Consider the following 18,953-nt stretch of genomic DNA (forward strand, 5'->3'; position numbering starts at 1 on the left):
TCAGATGCATCAAAGCAAATAATCAAAGATCTTTATACCAACAACCTCAAAGCTTTTCTACGCCACAAGATTATCTCATAGCCTTTCTTGAGAACGCCCCGTCAAGTAGTAACCTCACAATAGAAGCCTAACACATTACTTCTGTTGATACTTCGGACGATGATGACCCAACCGAACATTCACAATATTCTGAAAAATCCAATCACTAGCAACTTTCACACTTATTCAATCGAATTGTGACGTATTCTTTTGCCGCTTAGAAAGAATCCAACAACTTATCAGAGACACCAATCCAAATATAATATGCGTACAAGAAACCAATTTCAAACAAAATCATAATATTGATCTTAAGGGTTATGAAGAATATCAACACGTAAGAACAGAATGCCTCAGAGAAAGTGGAGGAACCTCAATTTTTGTCGAAAAAGACGTCTATTCAACACATTTGTTCTTTAGTTCCAAACCTAGAAGCAATCGCAGTAACAATATGGTGCCCTAAAATAATAACTATTTGCAGTATATATATATATATATATATATATATATATATATATATATATATATATATATATATATATATATATATATATATCCCACCAAGTTACAATCCTACTAAAGCTGAACTGGTAGACTTAATCTTTCAACTTCCAGCACCATTTGTAATTGTCGGAGACTTCAATGCCTACAATATTGCATGGGGTTCACAGACCACGTACGGCAGGGGAAAAGTTGTAGAGAACGTACTAAACATTACCGACACTTGTTTTCTAAATAATGGTTCCAACACTCATATCAATATTTCAACAGTAAGGTAAGTTTCTCCGCGATTGACCTAAGTCTATGTGAATCCAAAATATATCCTTCTCTAACATGGAATGTTTTAGATGATCTATATGATAGTAACCATTTTTCCATCCTTATAACCAATAATGAAGAAAAATCACCAGGAACAGTAATAAAGTGGAAGATTTCTAATGCTGACTGGGCAAGTTTCAGAACTGAAGTAGACCGGCAAATGGAACAAATTTTCTTCTAAAAAATTTTGAATAAAATCCTTTATAAAAAGGTATATAAAAAACCCAGTTGGGCTATGTTGCATTGACAAAACGTTTTCGGAATAAATATTCCATCATCAGTGTCTAGTTAATACATGGATGTAGCCACTAAATATGTGGGTAAAAACCCTTTAAAAATTATTAAATAAGATTTGATTTACATTATGTCTAATTTACAGTTAAGATGTTAAAGTTACCGTTGGATTGGTAACATGGCGACATATGACTCTACATTAGTTGCGAGCCCTGTCCTCAGGACTCGCAACTAATGTAGAGTCATATGTCGCCATGTTACCAATCCAACGGTAACTTTAACATCTTAACTGTAAATTAGACATAATGTAAATCAAATCTTATTTAATAATTTTTAAAGGGTTTTTACCCACATATTTAGTGGCTACATCCATGTATTAACTAGACACTGATGATGGAATATTTATTCCGAAAACGTTTTGTCAATGCAACATAGCCCAACTGGGTTTTTTATATACCTTTTAATAAAGGATTTTATTCAAAAATTTTTTAATATATGGTATACAGCCAAATACAGGAACTTTGTTTCCTTGTGGATTTTAAATTTTCTTCTCTGGAAATATAGGTAATGATGTAGATAATTTTAACAAATGCATTATATCCACTGCTGACATTTACGTAGGAAAAAGTATAATAAATTCCACAAGAAAATTAACACCTTGGTGGAATGAACGTTGTGCAACTGCTGTAAAAGAATACAAAACTGCTCTTCATAAGTACCGCCGAAACAAAAGTGACGAAAACTTGATTTGTTTTAAAAAACTTAGAGCCAAGGCGAAGTATATCTTAAAACAAAGTAAGAAACTCTAATGGAAAACCCACATTTCCACTCTAACTTATAATACTGTCCCTTCTCAAGTTTGGAAGAAAATTAATTAAATGCAGGGGAAAAATACGCACACAAGAATTTCAGTTCTTTTACATAAAAGTAATTTAGTAACCGATGATCAACAAATCGTCAATGTAATCGCCGAAAATTTCTATCAACGATTTAAAAACAAGAATGTACTCAAAGAAACAAATCCCCCTGTATAATATCCTTCCCAATCTCACAAATTTGACTCTACTGTCTTAAACACTCCATTTAGGTACACTACAGGAACTCTTAATTCCAACTTGCAAGAATTCAGCTACAGGTTCGGATAACATCCCCTTCATATTCCTCAAAAATCTTGTACAGTATAAACAAAAAAATTGCTTATACTGTACAACATAATATGGACCATTCAGAAATTTCCAATATTATGGAGGAAATCTATCGTTATACCAATCAAGAAAAAGGACAAATCCCCGAATAATCCAAATTCCTACCGTCCTATTTCACTGACATGCACCTTGTGTGAGCTGCTAGAAAAACTAATAAACAAAAGACTTATGTGGTATCTAGAAAAACACATAATTTTAGACTCAGCTCAATCCGGATTCCGTCCATCACGAAGCACGGCTGACAACTTAGTAATGTTACAAACAGAGATCACACCCTCCTTTCAAAATAAGCAAGATTTAATAGCAACATGCAACATCATTTGACATCGAGAGCGCCTTCGACACTCTATTACGTTCTAATGTATTGACCAAATTAAAAGAATACAATATTACGGGAAACACATTATCTTTTATCGAACAGCTTCTTTCAAATTGCCGCTTCAAAGTATTAGTTAACGGAAAAGCTTCCTCAACCTACGTTCAGGAAAATGGGGTACCCCAAGGATCAGTTCTAAGCTCCACTTTATTTATAATAACTATTAATGATATTTGCAAGAATATTCACAACCCACAGAAGTACAACTTATATGCTGACGACCTGATTTTATACACAGTAGCTAATGAACACAAGATACTGGATGTAATTTTTGATAGTCGACTAATATGAAAATCACATATTAAAAACTTCAAAGGTTATTGCTTGGTAAGATTAAATCTATTGAAATCTCTAGCAAACCATCACTGGGGAGCTGATGAAGATATCCTAATTAAGGTATACAGATCTCTCATTTACTCTCGACTGGATTATAAATGCTTTGTATACATGTCAGCATCAAAGACTTAGTTAGGGACTCTTGACATTATTCAGAATACCGCATTACGAATATGTTTCGGAGCTTTCAGATGCAGTCCCGCCGAAAGTCTTCGGTGTGAAACAGGTGAACTTCCCTTTTCGCTTCGCAGGCAACAACTTCTTCTAACATACTTTGGTAGAGTGTCTTCGAATCAAAACAACCCTATATATAAGCTAATGTACCAGCCCTATAACTGTGAGACCGATAATAAATACCAGACTCAAATTTTACTTCCCCTTTCACGACCTGTTGATTTTTCAATAACAGATACTCATATACTGTCATCAACACCTCCATGGATTGATAACATACCAAAAATTAACCTTTCGCTTAATAATTATCAGAAAAATGAAACCAATAGCCAAATTCTGACTCAATCTTTCCTAGAGCTGGTCAACACAAACTCATATGACGAGATTCTCTACACAAATGCATCTAAAACTGAGACAGGTGTCGGATATTCTGTAACAACTTCAAATAGTATCATTCAGAAGTTCTGCCTTCCACAATCCACCTCTATCCATACAGGAGAGCTGTACGCCATCCTACAAGCATTAAAAGGCTTATGTAACCAAACTAAAGCCAAGAACACTGCAATATGTACAGATTCGATGTCCTCCATCGACTCGATTAAAAATATTTATTCCGAACATCCATTAGTTCATTCCATACATGAAGCAACAAACTGTCTCAAATCTTCTGGAACAAACACGACATTAATCTGGATTCCTTCACACGTTGGCATTTTAGATAATGAGACTGCTGATCCTGCTGCAGAAGAAGCAATTACAACCAAATCAGACATCAAATCTGTTCAACTAGCATAAGATCTAAAACTACTTTTTAGATCCCAAACTAAAAAGTCCTGGCAAAACCAATGGAAGAATTCAACCTCGAAATTACATAAAATACAACCTACCATCGAAACCTTTCAGCTACCTAACTTAAGTAGAAGAGACAAATTAATCGTTCGAAGACTAAGAATTGGTCACACGCGGGTGACACATGGACACCTGATGGATTCGGAGAAATCAGAGAAAAAAAAACATGTAATAAAGCTGAAATATATCAGTGATCAACAGATTACAAGAAACTAAAAGATCTGTGGATGTAAAATATACGCAGTAACCGTTTCAGATGCTTCTTATGGTTAGTTGTTAGGTAGTTGTACTACCCGTTAAAACAAAAAATGGTCGAGCACGGGCGTAGTGTGTGCATTGTGTATTTGATACATTAACAATCTAATAATAAAGCTACATAGAAATAATTAATTAATTCTAATTATACAATAAATTTATATTTCAGTTTGTATAACGTATTTTTATATTTTGATGATGAATATTATAATTATTTTGATTTTATGACTTTCAGGTAAGCAAAATTATTACTAAACTATTACTATGACTATACTAAATTACTATAACTAAACTATTGGTTGTTTAATCCATTAAATTTTGCATATAGCCGCGATCCAAATTGAGAATACATTTTTTAAGTATTGATTTTATCATTACCAGTGAATTGAGAGTAGTTAGGTATATTTTATATTTATCAGTTAAGGCATTGAATATTCTTGGAGCTTGATAAAGAGGAACCTTTGACCTAATCTTTTTTGCTACTTCCAGGTTTAAATCTTTATTGGTTTTATTGCGGATTTCATAGGGGTGGCATAGTTTATGAAGTATATGTTTTCTGTTATATATGTTAACTAACATGGAATACATATATAGTTGTCTTGTATCCATTACTTTGGCTTCAATAAATAGAAGATGACTTGAGTAAGTACGTTGTTTATACATATATTATTTTTAGTATCCGCTTTTGTAAAATATCAACTTTTTTTAAGTATGTTTTTAATACATCACCCCAACCAAGTATTCCGTATCTAATTCTGGACTTAACAAGAGAGCGATATAATATTTTTAAATATTTTACGTCATTTATTGATTTTATATATATTTGAATTTTGGAACTAAAGCTCTCAAGCATTTTGCTAGTTCATTCATATGCTTATCCCATCTTAGATGTGAGTCTACAGTTATGCTCAGATATTTTATATTAGAGGTTGTTTTTATGGTTATGTTACTTTCCATGCAGTTAATGTTTATATGATTAAATGAAGGTAGTGATACTTTGTTACTACAAAATGGAATAACAATCGTTTTTTCAAAGTTAATTTTCAATCCTTTATAATTGAACCATTGAACTATCTTAAACATATCTACTTCAATTTTATTTTTTAAATCTTTCCATTTGTCTGCACTATACAAAATAGCAGTAGGGACGGCGGTACTATTTACAATAGATCGATACAAGTCTTAGCATATGCTGATGACATTGACATAATAGGGCGTAGCAAGCGGGATGTTGAGCAATATCTCCTAGAATTGGAAACAGCGGCGAAACAGGTCGGTCTAGTCATCAACGAAGACAAAACCAAGAGTATGTTGGTTACAAAGGATCCGATAGCAAATGAGGAACGAGAAACAGTCTTTGGAAGTCATACCTTTGGACGTGTTGACAACTTCACATACCTTGGGTCGCTATTGACGGCTACCAATAAAACAAGCGAAGAAATCAAAAGACGAATAAATCTTACAAATAGGGCATACTATGGACTCCAAAAGCATTTCCACTCAAGAAATATTCAAAGAACTAAAATTATTATATACAAAACATTGCTGAGGCCGGTCCTCACATATGGAGCAGAAACGTGGACTCTAACGCAGAAAGATGAAAGACTTTTGGGAATATTTGAGCGTAAAATACTCCGCAAAATATTTGGAGCTATAAACGACCAAGGGCAGTGGCGCAGAAGATATAATTTTGAATTGTATCAGCTCTTTGATGAGCCAGATGGCATAACGTTCATTAAAACACAGCGACTTAGATGGGCTGGACACATAATACGAATGCCAGAAAATACGATTGCTAAAAAGCTAACCACAGGAACACCTGTAGGAAGAAGAAGCAAAGTCCGACCGCGAATTAGGTGGTTAGATGGAGTTGAAACCGACTTACGGATATTAAAAATCAGAAGATGGCAACATGTTGACAGAAACCGAACAAAATGGCGACGAATCTTAGAGCAGGCCAAGATCCACAGAGGATTGTCGAGCCAAAGATGATGATGATGATACAAAATAGCAGTGTCATCGGCAAAACTGATTAGTTTTCCTTCGGTGTTTATGTTATATAAGTTATTTACATGTACGTTAAATAATAGTGGACCTAAAACTGTCCTTGGGGTACATCATATTGTAGGATGAGCTGATCATTGTAAGTGTTATTTACCTTCACAATTTGTTGTCTTTTGTATAAATAACTTTGAATTAAATTATGTGAAATTCCGCGTACTCCACACGTTTCCAATGCTTCTAGCAGTTGCGGATGGCTGGCCGTATCAAATGCATTCGCTAAGTCTAGAAATACACAGGCAGTAGGTTTATGTTTGTCAACTCTATCATATATGTTATTAATAAGTTCTGTAATTGCATCACTTGTCGAAATAACTTTGCGAAAACCAAATTTTGAAGATAATATAATGTCATGTTTGTTGAAAAAAGTAGTTAGTCGGGTTTTAAATGACTTTTCAAATATTTTAGCTAGAGAAGTTATTAGTGAAATAGGTCTATAGCTAGATAAACTACGCTTATCACCCTTTTTAAAGATAGGAGTTATAACAGTTTGTTTAAACTTATCCGGACACTCCCCTGTTTCAAATATTAGATTTATTAATTCAAATAATGATTTTTGATTTGTCCATTTATATTTATTATTGTTTGAGAGGTGATTTTGTCAATTCCCGAAGACTTCTTATTCTTTAAGTTGTGTATAATGCTTTCTATTTCACTTTCTGAGACCCGTGTGAAATATATTGACACCATATTTCTCCAATTTCTGTGAAATAACAAACAAAAGTATTTGAGATAGTTGTATTGTCTTTAATACTAGTTTCATTTTCTGTAATTATTTCTAATTTTTAGATACATTTTTGTTTTTCAAAATCTGATTTCTGAAATAATCTCTTTTGGCGCTTTTTAATAATTTATTGAGCTGATTTCTGTAATTAAGATAGTTTTTTTATTTATATTATCTGGATCTTTGACGTATTTCTGATAGAGTAAGTTTTTGGTATTTATAGATTTCACCAATCCAGTTGTTATCCAAGATTGACGCATTAATTCGCGTTTTTTGCATTTTCTAATATAGCTGTTCCTCTCTATAAGTTCACTAAGAATTTTACACAATAAGTTAAATTGGGCGTTCACATTTTTCAAATCATTATATCCTTTACAGTGATAGTTTTCTAGATCATTATTTAATTTCTTGTAATCTATTACTTGATATTCTTTAGTTACGTTATTATCTATCCCAATTATATCTGCAACTGTTATTACATATTGCCCCAAAATTAGTTCTTTTTTAAGTAGTCTTACAACAATTCACGAAAGCATACAGAGATCAGTTTGGAGACATACATTAGACTCAAGTTCTTAATTTATTCGAGAAAGTTTTAAAATCTAATTCTTGATTTTTTATTAAAAAGTATTTTATTATTTTGTATCACTATTTTGTTTATCTCTTTTAATAAATGTATATTTTAACAAAAAATCCGTACTCTACTAACGGATTCATTTATCAGTCTTACATCAAACCTTTTTAATTTTCATCGCCCATAATGTCAATGCCTCGATAATTAACGACTGCATCTGAAAATAGATTTCTACTAAGAAAGCTGTTAACTGTTTATACGTATGAGTAAAATAATTAGTTAAAATGTATATTTGCGGAAGCATAATAAAACATCAAATATTATATTGTATAGTATTTTTCCATAAACCTACACCTGTTACGAAATAACAATTATCTTTATTTTGTGATCTATGACAAATTGAGGAAAAAGAAATTAGAAAATTTTTTCGGAAAAAAATTATTATCAAATGAATTTTAATGAATGCGAAATGAATGAATTTTATGTTTCAGATTTGCCGTTCCAGGGATTCTGTTTGCCATGGAGCAGTAATTTTTGGATAAATAATTTGTTAGCTATACTTCGACCAGAAAGAAAGATCAGGCAGTATCAGTCTTAGATAGGTGTGTGGACTATTTCCACCGAACATGGTTGTTATTTATTTATAGAGTGTGTTGACAACAACTAATCAATAAACTTCACTATCTTTTACATTTTTCTCCTTTTATTTACAAAAAGTTAAGTGGGGCCAATTTTCTATCTTTTTCTTCTTATCTATGGTAATTTTATCTTATCTATCTATCTACCTGGTGACCTTTCTAGCAACATTAAAAAAGGTTTACATTCGTATAAGATTACTTGTCTTTTCAATAGTATCGTCAACGGAAACCGAAGGCTGTTCCATTCTTAAGAAATTATAAACATTGCTTATAATTACTTTCCTATTAACCGATAATGCCTATATTTTTAAACGTTTATCAGGTATAAGCCTGGAACCACACTGCATTTTATATATAATCACAACCAAATACTTCCTATTATAATACCAGCTAATTAAAATTCTCAAGAATAAATGAAGTCTTACTGATCAAAATACTAACTGGAATTGCCTGTATAATAAAAAAAATAAAGAAAATTTTGTTTTAACACTAATATTAACCGAGCTATATTTTATTATAGTTAGGCTCTTCTTCGCCGAATGATAAATTTTGGAGTTTCAAAGTCAAATGACGGGAAAACTATGCATTTTTCGAGGATAACCTAGAGAAACTAATAGTATTTAAAAAGACCTATCTTTAAAAACAAGTCTCTAGCACAAAAATCGAGTGACATAATGAAAAGAAAGTTAGTCCCTATTTTTTTCAGCGAGGAAGTGAACGGAAACAACCCCCTAATTACCACCCTAATTAAAATTAGTCGTTGCAATTGTTCAGTCTTCTTTATTTATGTATTATTAATACACTCTAATAGAAGTTTGACCAACTTATAATGATTAGTTGATATATAATGATTATAGTTTAGTAAAAAATGCACTTTTCTTCAAAATAGAAAGTTTAGCATTAGAGATACGAAAAAAAAATTATATATATAATTGTAGTTTTTTTAATTTCCAAGAGTTTGATATGAGAAAATTTTTTGTACGGCAAAAATTGAGTGAGATATTGACAATTAAAACTTGTACTAACATGCAAAAACTACATTTACTAACCCTTTCAAAAGGGCCCTTTTGAAAATGAAGGTTTTAAAATGATTTAATGTTAACAGCGTTGTAGCTCTTGTAAAAACCTACAAAATGATTTTTTACAGAACTTTCTAAGCAAAAAATAAAAAGTTATGGTTAAAAACCCATAAATATTTTTGGAAAAAATTGAGAAATCTAAACAGCTAAACGTTGTAACATCTGATGATGTGTTTACTTGTGTAAGTATCTTTTCGTTTTGGAGCAGTTCGCCAGTATTTTTCGAAAATCTAAAGACACTCCACGTTCTGCACCAATTTATCATAAATAGTTTAATTTTGTGTATTAAATCGTTGACAATAATGACAATATTTTTTTGGTTTTTGGTGAAAAATTGAAAATTGTGTTTTTACTTTGGTTTTCTTGAATTTAATAATAGTAAGATAAAAATTTTAGTAATAAGTAGTAAAAAATCATTATTCAATTCATGCTAACCAAATTTCACTGTTTACAAACTTTTTTGTAGTTCAGAATAAGGAATATTTTTCACCATTAAGTGTTAAAAAAACTATTTGGAGTATCAGATAATCATTATTTAATTCATCTGAACCAAGTTTCACGCAAATAAGAAGAAGCAGCACATCATCTTTCTTACAAAAGTTATAGCTCGTCAAAAAAGTGTCCCACCAGCTTTGTCGAGCACTGTATTTTTTCGATACCATTGTACAAACTTTCTGTTATATTAAATTTATATTTTTTTCCTGTTCCTTTAAAAGCTTTTGATGAATTTGTCACGTTTTCATTTGAGTGTTCTTATTTACCGGTACTTACAGTTATATTTTATTGTAAGTATGTCATAAACAACAAAAATAGTTGTTAACAATAATATATGGTCAAATGTTGCAATAAGGATATTTAAATCTTAGATTAGATCTAAAATACCATTACGTAATTCTTGTACTTGTAATAGTGTTTCTTGTTTTTATTTATGTATATGTTACGTTAAATTCAGTATATGTTACGTGCGTGTTGACTACATTGGAAAAATAAGAAAGTAAACGTCGTAAAATAGTTGAAAGCTATTTTATTTGTAACAATATGTCAGTTTTGTAATATTTTCGGAAATAATTTAATTGAAGTAAGTTAAAGGATTATTTAATATTTCAGCTTTCACATTGGTAACTGTTGTCAAAATACAAAAAAAAAGATGATACTCCACATTTTTCCATGTGTGCTTCTGGCTACCATTAAAGTAGTCACCGTTCTATAGATTTTTGTTCTAACTTCTAATTCTAAGTAATCCTTGAGTTGAGTATTACCTCAAGATACTTTATTTCATTCACCAGATTTAGATGTGTACTATTCACGTTGCAAATTTGCTGTGCTAAGATGACCAGAGCATCCGCATAGCGCAGGACATAATATGTGTCGTTGCTAAGTCTACCTATAAACTCATGTATCAGTGGAATGGACTTGACTTTTTCCTGTCCGGTTTTACCAGGTTTGGGTATAAAAGCCGCCCTTATTAGCCTCTATGCTTTTGGAACATCCTTTAGTCCTTAGCTAGCATTTAGTGTCATAATTTTGTGTACATGTCATTTCCTTTCAGTAGAAATATTGGATAAATCCCGTCCGGACCGGGTAATTTATATGGCTCAACTTAATTATATTATGAGTTTAAAATACTTGCGAAAAGCTCGCACATGTTCATTATTATTAGTATACACTAATATCATCATATAACATCATTACTTTAATTATCATTTGATACTTCAACGCCATTAATTTAATTAATGTAATTATTTCTTGTAAAACAAAAACTTACGATCGAAACAAACAAGATAAAAATTAATACTGAGTAGTTGGAAATTATGATTAGCTACACTAAAGCATATCTATCAGTGTATACAAGGCCAAAACCCTTTAAAAAAATATATACACCTTAAATATATTTAAGTAAAATTTATTAAAAAAAACTTACCAATATCATGACTTTCCAATTTGGTTCTCAGATGATCAATGCTGTTTGCCTTGATGTCGAGTTCGTCTTTTGTCAAATCCTGAAAAGAAAATAATATGTCGGTCATCGTTATTAATTAGCAACACAATTAAGGTTCTTTTATATTTGAAGAAAAGATAAAAATAGAAAACCATGATGCGATATTAATGGATTTAAAGAAGAAGCTCGGTTTCTAAATTAATTATTGATTCGAGTACAAGAAACATTTTTATATTATAAAATACGAATTTGATATTTAGAGGTAGTGTAGTATGTTGCATAGATGTCATAGCATAGCATAGATACAACAGAGGAAGAAAAAATCGCAGAGGAGATGAAATGATGCACTTCAAAACATGCTGAAACACGATGAATATCCAACATCCTTATACCAAATATGTCCAAAAATGGACAGAATAAGGCAAGATTGATAGATAAATAAATAGATAGATATATAGACTAGAAATATATCTGAAAACCTTATATGAATTATTTATACCAAGAAAACTTCAGACACATCATTATTTACAACCTGAACAGGAAGCTCAAAAAAGATAAGATATTTATTAGTTTATTTAAATTCAGAAACAAAGAAAGAAAACAATTAATGAAGAATATTAAAAATTTTTCTAAAGTCATCTCATGCACTATGCCTATAAATACAAGGAAATAAGTTTACGACCACTTGCAACTATTGTCTACTTTTCCTCCATTAAATTCTGCAATATAATCCTTTATAATAGACGCCGTACTAGGAAAACAAAGTGCATTAAGTTTATTTGCATATATTATATTTTACTAAGTAACAGTTACTTAGGAATATACATGTCTTGAATTGGATATTAGATAACATCGTTATAATTACCTACGATTTGAAAGTATTCTCACTGCAATCAATACAATAGTGAAATCAATTCTGATTATATTGTTCTTTTTTTCAATTACTAATCCTGTTATGTAATTATTATATAAATCAAAGGGAATTTTAAACCAAACAATAAGATTTATTATTTTTCTCGTTAAACCTTAATTTTTTTATGAATATGAGGAAAGCATCCGAAACAATTGACTCTGTTGTGCTTGGTGTGAAGCTTCAAGGAATGAGTACTCAGTAATGACGTTAACTTGATCCTATCGTTGTACTAAACGATATTTTTTTGTAATAATTTACTTTAGAATAAAATAATATAATTGTAAAATTTTCAGATCAGAAGCCGTTTTTAAAATACAAAAGATTGTAATCTCTTACTTTGTTTTTAGGCATATTTTCATAAAAACTTTGGAAACTTGTTAAATATTCTATACACGTTAACACAAACTGTGTGTTCAGATATGGGCGCAAAAAATGCAATGATTTTATCTGGTGTTTACGTTATATGAATATAAAGTTTAATCAATCATGAGTAGTTATTTTATTCACCTAACATACAATAATGTGGTAACAATCAACCATGTCATATTGCTAGTGTATTTTCTTATCAGCTGCAATTATTGTAGATAATCTTCCGGTATTTTCTTTTACGGAGAGATTCTCCATGGAGTTGATTCAAAAAGGAGTAGGGAACGATCCGTTTGACTTTAACAGACTGTTTATCGACGATGAAATACTATCAATTATACTTCAAGAATCGAATAAATGGCCGAGCAGAGTATGTTATATGGGATTGACAATGAAACAAAAAAAATTCTTTACTAACGTTATTGAAAGAAATGGGTTCTGATTAGATTCTAGTATTTTTAGGATATCTAAGGTGGATGGGATTAGAATATAAACTTAAATTGAAAGATTACTTTAGTAAAAATCTTCTATATACTAATGACGTTGGTTAATACGTGGTTATGTCCAAAACTTAGATTTGAAAAGCCTTCTCTCTAATTTACACTCTTTGATAACAGTCTTACTACAGTTAATGAAAAACTTAAAAAAATTTAACCTATGATACAGTTTAGAGGCTGGTTACATTTTTCGGCAATGTATTCCAGGAAAACGCAAAAAATACTGAATTAAATTGTTTAAACTGCGTAGTAATAAATGATGCACGTACAATATAAAAATTTAGACAGGAAAATAAAATGTGACAGCAACTCCATCTTTGGAGACTCAAGTAGTATATTAGAATAGAATATAAATATGCTTTATTGTCACTGAAAATTGTACAATTTTATGGACAAAGCTTAGAAAAGTAAAAAAAAATAATAACACCAATTAAAATTTACTAAAATTACATAAATCGTCAATATCACAGAATAAAACATAATAAAATATACAATCCATTGCAAAATTTCACTAAATTAATAATCACTAATTAAGCAAACAGTTTCTAGAATATATAGAGAGGGAAGAGTTAAAATCCCGTGAATTTTGAAGTACCTTTTACAATGTGTTAATCTACTGAGGCCAAAAAGATACCGTATTGCTCTTTTTTGTAATTTAAAAATAACATTAGATTGGGCAGCTGTACTAGAACCCCAAAATGGAAGGCCACATCAAAGATGAGACTCGAACAAAGAAAAGTGTGTTATTTTGGAAGATGCAAAATTCATTTCCTTCGAAACAGATCTTATTGCGTAGCAGGCTGAGGCTAGTTTCTTACTTAACAAATCGATATGAAGGGACCATTTAAGGTTGCTGTCTATAAAAATACCAAGAAATTTTACAGAATCAATTATACTGATCTGGCTGTTATTAAGAAGCAAGGGTTAAGGGCTCCTTTATAGGATAATGCTACTGTCTTAAACACGTTAAAAGAGAGTAAATAATTAGAGTCAGACCAGGTTTTTATTTTAATTAGATCAGAAGTTATAATTGCATGAAAAGTTGCAATATTAGAGTTCTTCCAGGTAATACTGGTATCATCAGCATAAAGAAAAATTTTTCCATCGATTTTTAAGTTAGTCATGTCATTTATAAAGATAAGGAAAAGTAGAGGACCCAGTACTGAACCTTGTGGTACTCCACATACAATGCTTTTGTGACTAGAGCCAGTATCATTTGCTCTAACTAGTTGTTTCCTATTCCTCAAGTAAGATTGGAACCAATTCAAAGAAATACCTATAATTCCGTAGATATTTAGTTTTTTTATCAAAATGTATTTTTGTATTATGTAGAATTTAAGAAACCTCTACTAAACTTAGGAAGAGCACTGATAATTTCTACACTAATGTAAATTTGTGTAATCGACCGTAATACTCATTTAGTAGGAACTCTCACATCCAAAAGGAAACATAATCTGCTGTAACAAAAGCACAACTCAAAAAGGGAGAATTAGGAAGAGACAGAGTAATACTAAGGTAGTGGTATGATAATGGCACGACAAGAGAAACGTTCTATTTCTGACAACACAGAATATTCTAGAAATGTTCGATGAACAGGAAAAGGAATGGGAAAAAACTTCTAGTATTATAGATAATAGCATCAAATAATGTATCGCCGTGTCCGATCAAATGGTGTCATATTCCTCAACAGTTCGTCGCGGAAAGTGGCAGCCGGAATTTTACTGAAAATGTTAATTTTGGGACAACAAAAAAGCTTCCCCCAAACGAACCCTCGTAGGTAGGAGGGGGGAGGAGGGAATCGATTTGAATCCGTACGCCCTAGAAAAAAAAATTCAAATAAAAAATGTAGCTGAGATAATTTTAAACAAATATGTTTATTAACACTTTTTGTGTAGAATGAACTATTCTCTCAGAAACAACACTTGAAGCGACCGGCGATTTTAAAGGTGAAGAGTGCTGTTTTCGTATACAATTTTTGTATTTTGCCATAAATGAAGTCCGTTTGTATAAAGGTGGTAAATAAATAAACGTTGCATGATTTTCCATTTTTATCACTTATCACTTTATTTATCACTTTATAACATTGACTGTTTGTAATGGTATTTCCATAGCTAGAACATGATTTTTAAAATCTATAACATGAAATTTCGATTTTGAGTTTTGGCAACAAATATGAGGCATTTGAAATATGCCCAAAAACGCAGAATTTAAACTTTTATATTCCAAACGATCGCATGTGACCGGAAATGCATCCACGAAGACGGTATTGGGTGAAATTTGTAGCTGAAGTTCTGTAGTTTCGAAAAACGTACTTGTGCAATCGAAAAGAAGCCGTTTTCAGCATTTTTTAGGCGTATTTAAAATGATTCCCATTTGTTGCCAAAACTCAAAAGAGGAATTTTATGCTATAGCTTTTGAAGATTAGGGTCTAACAATGAAAATTCCATAGTGGCCGTTCCATGAAAGTAATTCATTTTATCAATTGATCTCATGAGAATCATACAAATGACACCTATAAAGACTTTATTTGCGGAAAAATACAAAAATTACATACGAAAGCTGCATTCTTCACCTTTAAAACTCATTTTGATTTTTACCGATAGGACAATCTGATCAAAAGATATCGAATTTTTTTTTACCGTCAAGTTGATACAAATTTTATTTAAAATTGATTAATATGCGTGACTGACATTGAAAATCGTCGGTCGCTTCAAGCGTTGTTTCTGGGAGAACGGTTCATTCTACACAAAAAAAGGTAATAAACATTTCTGTTCAAAATTTTAGCTACTTTTTTAGTTGAAACATTTTTTTCTATGGCGTACGTATTCTTGAAAAATTTTTTTTTTCCATTTTCCCCCTTACTAGGGGGAATATTATAATATTAGGATATTGAGGAACGCCGGGGGTAGGAGTAGTAAACTTTTTTGAATATTTTTGGGGTTCCAAAATTCTTACAACCGTCTAGCAGAAAAATGAGGAAATAGAACCAGAAAGGAGAAACACAACAGTACGGTGCGCACCGTTAGCAAAAGAAATGGAAGAGCGTATGATATGAAGCATTCCAAGAGAGTAAAAACATCTTGCAAGTTATGTAGTGAAAAGTTTTTATGCAATGACTGTTTTTTGTTGTAAATAGTTTTCAGGCACTAACTTTTGTTGCAAACCGTGTGTACCATATTTTGATATGATCTTTTGAATAAGTTTTTTTGCAAAATTACACATTTTGTAACTCTTCTAATACAATAATTTGACAAAAATAATACATCTTAGTTTCAGTGAAATTTATAAAATATCTGCCTAATAGTATATAATATTATGTGACCATATAAATATGAGGTATAACGTGGTAAAACTTACTGTGTACCACTTCTGGTAACAGGACTCAGGGAGTTAAAGTGTTAAAACCAAATTAAAATCAAGGCTTTTTAAAACGGCAAATAACGCGAAATTAATGTTATATCAAACATTTGTTTTTAAACTTTGCAGTATATAACAGCCGAGAGGAAATTGTAAAATAACTCGCCATTGCTTGTTTAGTTTATTACCTTCATAAATATACACTCCACATCTTGTAGTTGAAATCTAAACATAAACTATTTATAGAAAATCCTATCAAATATTCGGTACGGCTTTACAGTTGAGCCTGTTTCATAACAAACTGTGATAAAATGTAGGGTATCAAATAAACGGGGTCTTTCTTTAGCAAAACTTGCAATTACGCAGATGTTTGATGTAAATATTATGCATACTCAAGTGCTAAATTTAATTAACTTTAATAAGCATTTGTTATATTGAATATATCAAAATGCAATATACTAGAATTTATAGATATTTTAGTCCCAATATGATATTGGGACACAATATATAAAAAGAGATAATATCAAGATGTACAATTAATTTTATTTACTTGTAGCGTTCTAGTAGATCAAATTTAGAATAAATATGTTGCCCTAATGTACAAATTTAACCGACGCGACGCTCAGGGGTATCTAGTAATTGACATAGAAGAAACAAAAATTTGGAAGAATTACGTAATAACATTTGAGGACAACAGAAATCACACCACCATGCAGAAAACAAAAGCCATACCAAACCACCAATCATCGAAATAAAAGTAGAAGAAATAAAAAATATCAAGGAGTGTAAGGCTGCAAGCCCAGATGACTTTCATACTGAGTTCTTGAAGATTATGCTTTTATTATTTGTTAAAAAACGAATGAAATCATAATATACAAATATTTTCTTTTGACTGTCACAAAAATCTTTCCTTACTAAAGCTTCCCGATCGCGCGGCTTACCGAGAATTTCACCATCGAGGCTGGAAATTCGAAATCCCACCGTTATCATCATTGAAATGCTGTTACCTCTGCTGTACATGATACTCCAATAAAATTTAACTTTAAAAATCAAATCGAAAAAGTTCACCTATTTGCAGCTGGATATGGCGGAGAGAACAAAAATAGCACGATGATGTCTATGATAATCTACTGGTTGGTTTATGAAACAGCTGGTCACATCAAGGAAGTGGAGTTTACGTTTTCTGTTGTTGGTCATTCCTTTTTGCCACCAGATAGGATTTTCGGTCTGATACAAAGAGAGATAAAAAAGAAGAACGTTGTAATGAACAGAAAAGAATATGAAGATATAGTTGCAAAACACTCAAAGGTGCTGAGACTTGGTAAAGACTGGCAGATATCAGACTGGAGAACGACGAGTGACGTTGTTGTTAAAAAGTTTCCCCAGTAGCATTTTAAATGTAATGCATCGAAAAGATTTATATTTTCTAAAGCCAAAGATCATAAGGCCATCGTAAGGGAGGAAATATTTTATCATTCTGACATAGCGTTCAGCAAGTCTATAATACGAAAAGGGAAAAATATTTCTTTATTGAAACTTAAGTTAAAACAGATTGGATGTTTATTAAAAGGAGATAAATCGTCAATAGACACTATCCTTAGAAAACACATTGGTGAAAATTGGAGAGAACAGCCGGATCTCACATTTTATAAAATAATAGATACTGGCGTACGGACAAATAATAACGAGAGTGCTGCAGAAAATAATGGTATTGATGATGAGGACCCATAGGAACTTTAGGAATTAATATAAATATATACACATAATTTGTAAGACCTTTTGTACTTTGCTTTCTTCCTTATTCGTAACACACTGGGTTTGAAAAACAGACTAATCGAAGAACCACTAATATCGATAATAGTTGACTATTATCATGTATTTGCAAATGTTAGTTGCATAAATTTGTTTTTACATAGTTCACATACCTACAAAACTCGGTATATTCTTCCTTTCCAACAAACACAATAACTTTCAAGAAAAAAATCATTATATTTTACCTAATAAAGCAGTTATCGGTCACAAAAAAGTGCCATTTATTAAATCTAAGGTTTTTTGCAAAATTTACCTGTTTTTTGCAAATAATCCAGTTTGACTTACGGTAAATACTACAGTAAATACTAAATAAATAAAGTTTGACTCATATATGGTCATCAGTAAAAACAAAAATAACACCTGGACAACTGTTAGTCAACCAACAAACAATAGAACGGGTCATTAATTACTGCTACCTGGGCATAAATTTGAATGATTGGTGGGAATACTCGACGGAGATAAAAGGTAAGGATTGAGAAGGCAAGATCAGCATTCATCAAAATGCAAAAGATATTGAGTAATCACGATCTACAACTTCCAATTAAGGCCGCTTGCTGAAATGTTATGTTTTCTCCATTGTTTTGTAAGGAGCGGAATCATGGACCTTATCTGAGGCATCCATTAAGCGCCTTTCATTTGAAATGGGGTGCTACAGATACATACTGAGAATCTCTTAGAAAGACAGAGTTACTAATAATGAGGTCTTGCA

General features: G+C 31.4%; 1 protein-coding gene across 4 annotated transcripts in view; it reads right to left on the reverse strand.

Moving 5' to 3' along the window:
• Window positions 1-18,953, reverse strand: part of LOC140447662 (actin-associated protein FAM107A) — a 195,014-nt gene that overhangs the window by 65,471 nt on the left and 110,590 nt on the right. For all 4 annotated transcript variants that reach the window (XM_072540450.1, XM_072540452.1, XM_072540453.1 and 1 more), the window contains one exon: window positions 11,282-11,360. In XM_072540450.1, coding sequence (XP_072396551.1) covers window positions 11,282-11,360 — 79 coding nt within the window. The remainder of the gene's footprint in view (window positions 1-11,281; window positions 11,361-18,953) is intronic.

Source organism: Diabrotica undecimpunctata, chromosome 8, assembly GCF_040954645.1.
Source record: "Diabrotica undecimpunctata isolate CICGRU chromosome 8, icDiaUnde3, whole genome shotgun sequence".
NCBI lineage: Eukaryota > Metazoa > Arthropoda > Insecta > Coleoptera > Chrysomelidae > Diabrotica > Diabrotica undecimpunctata.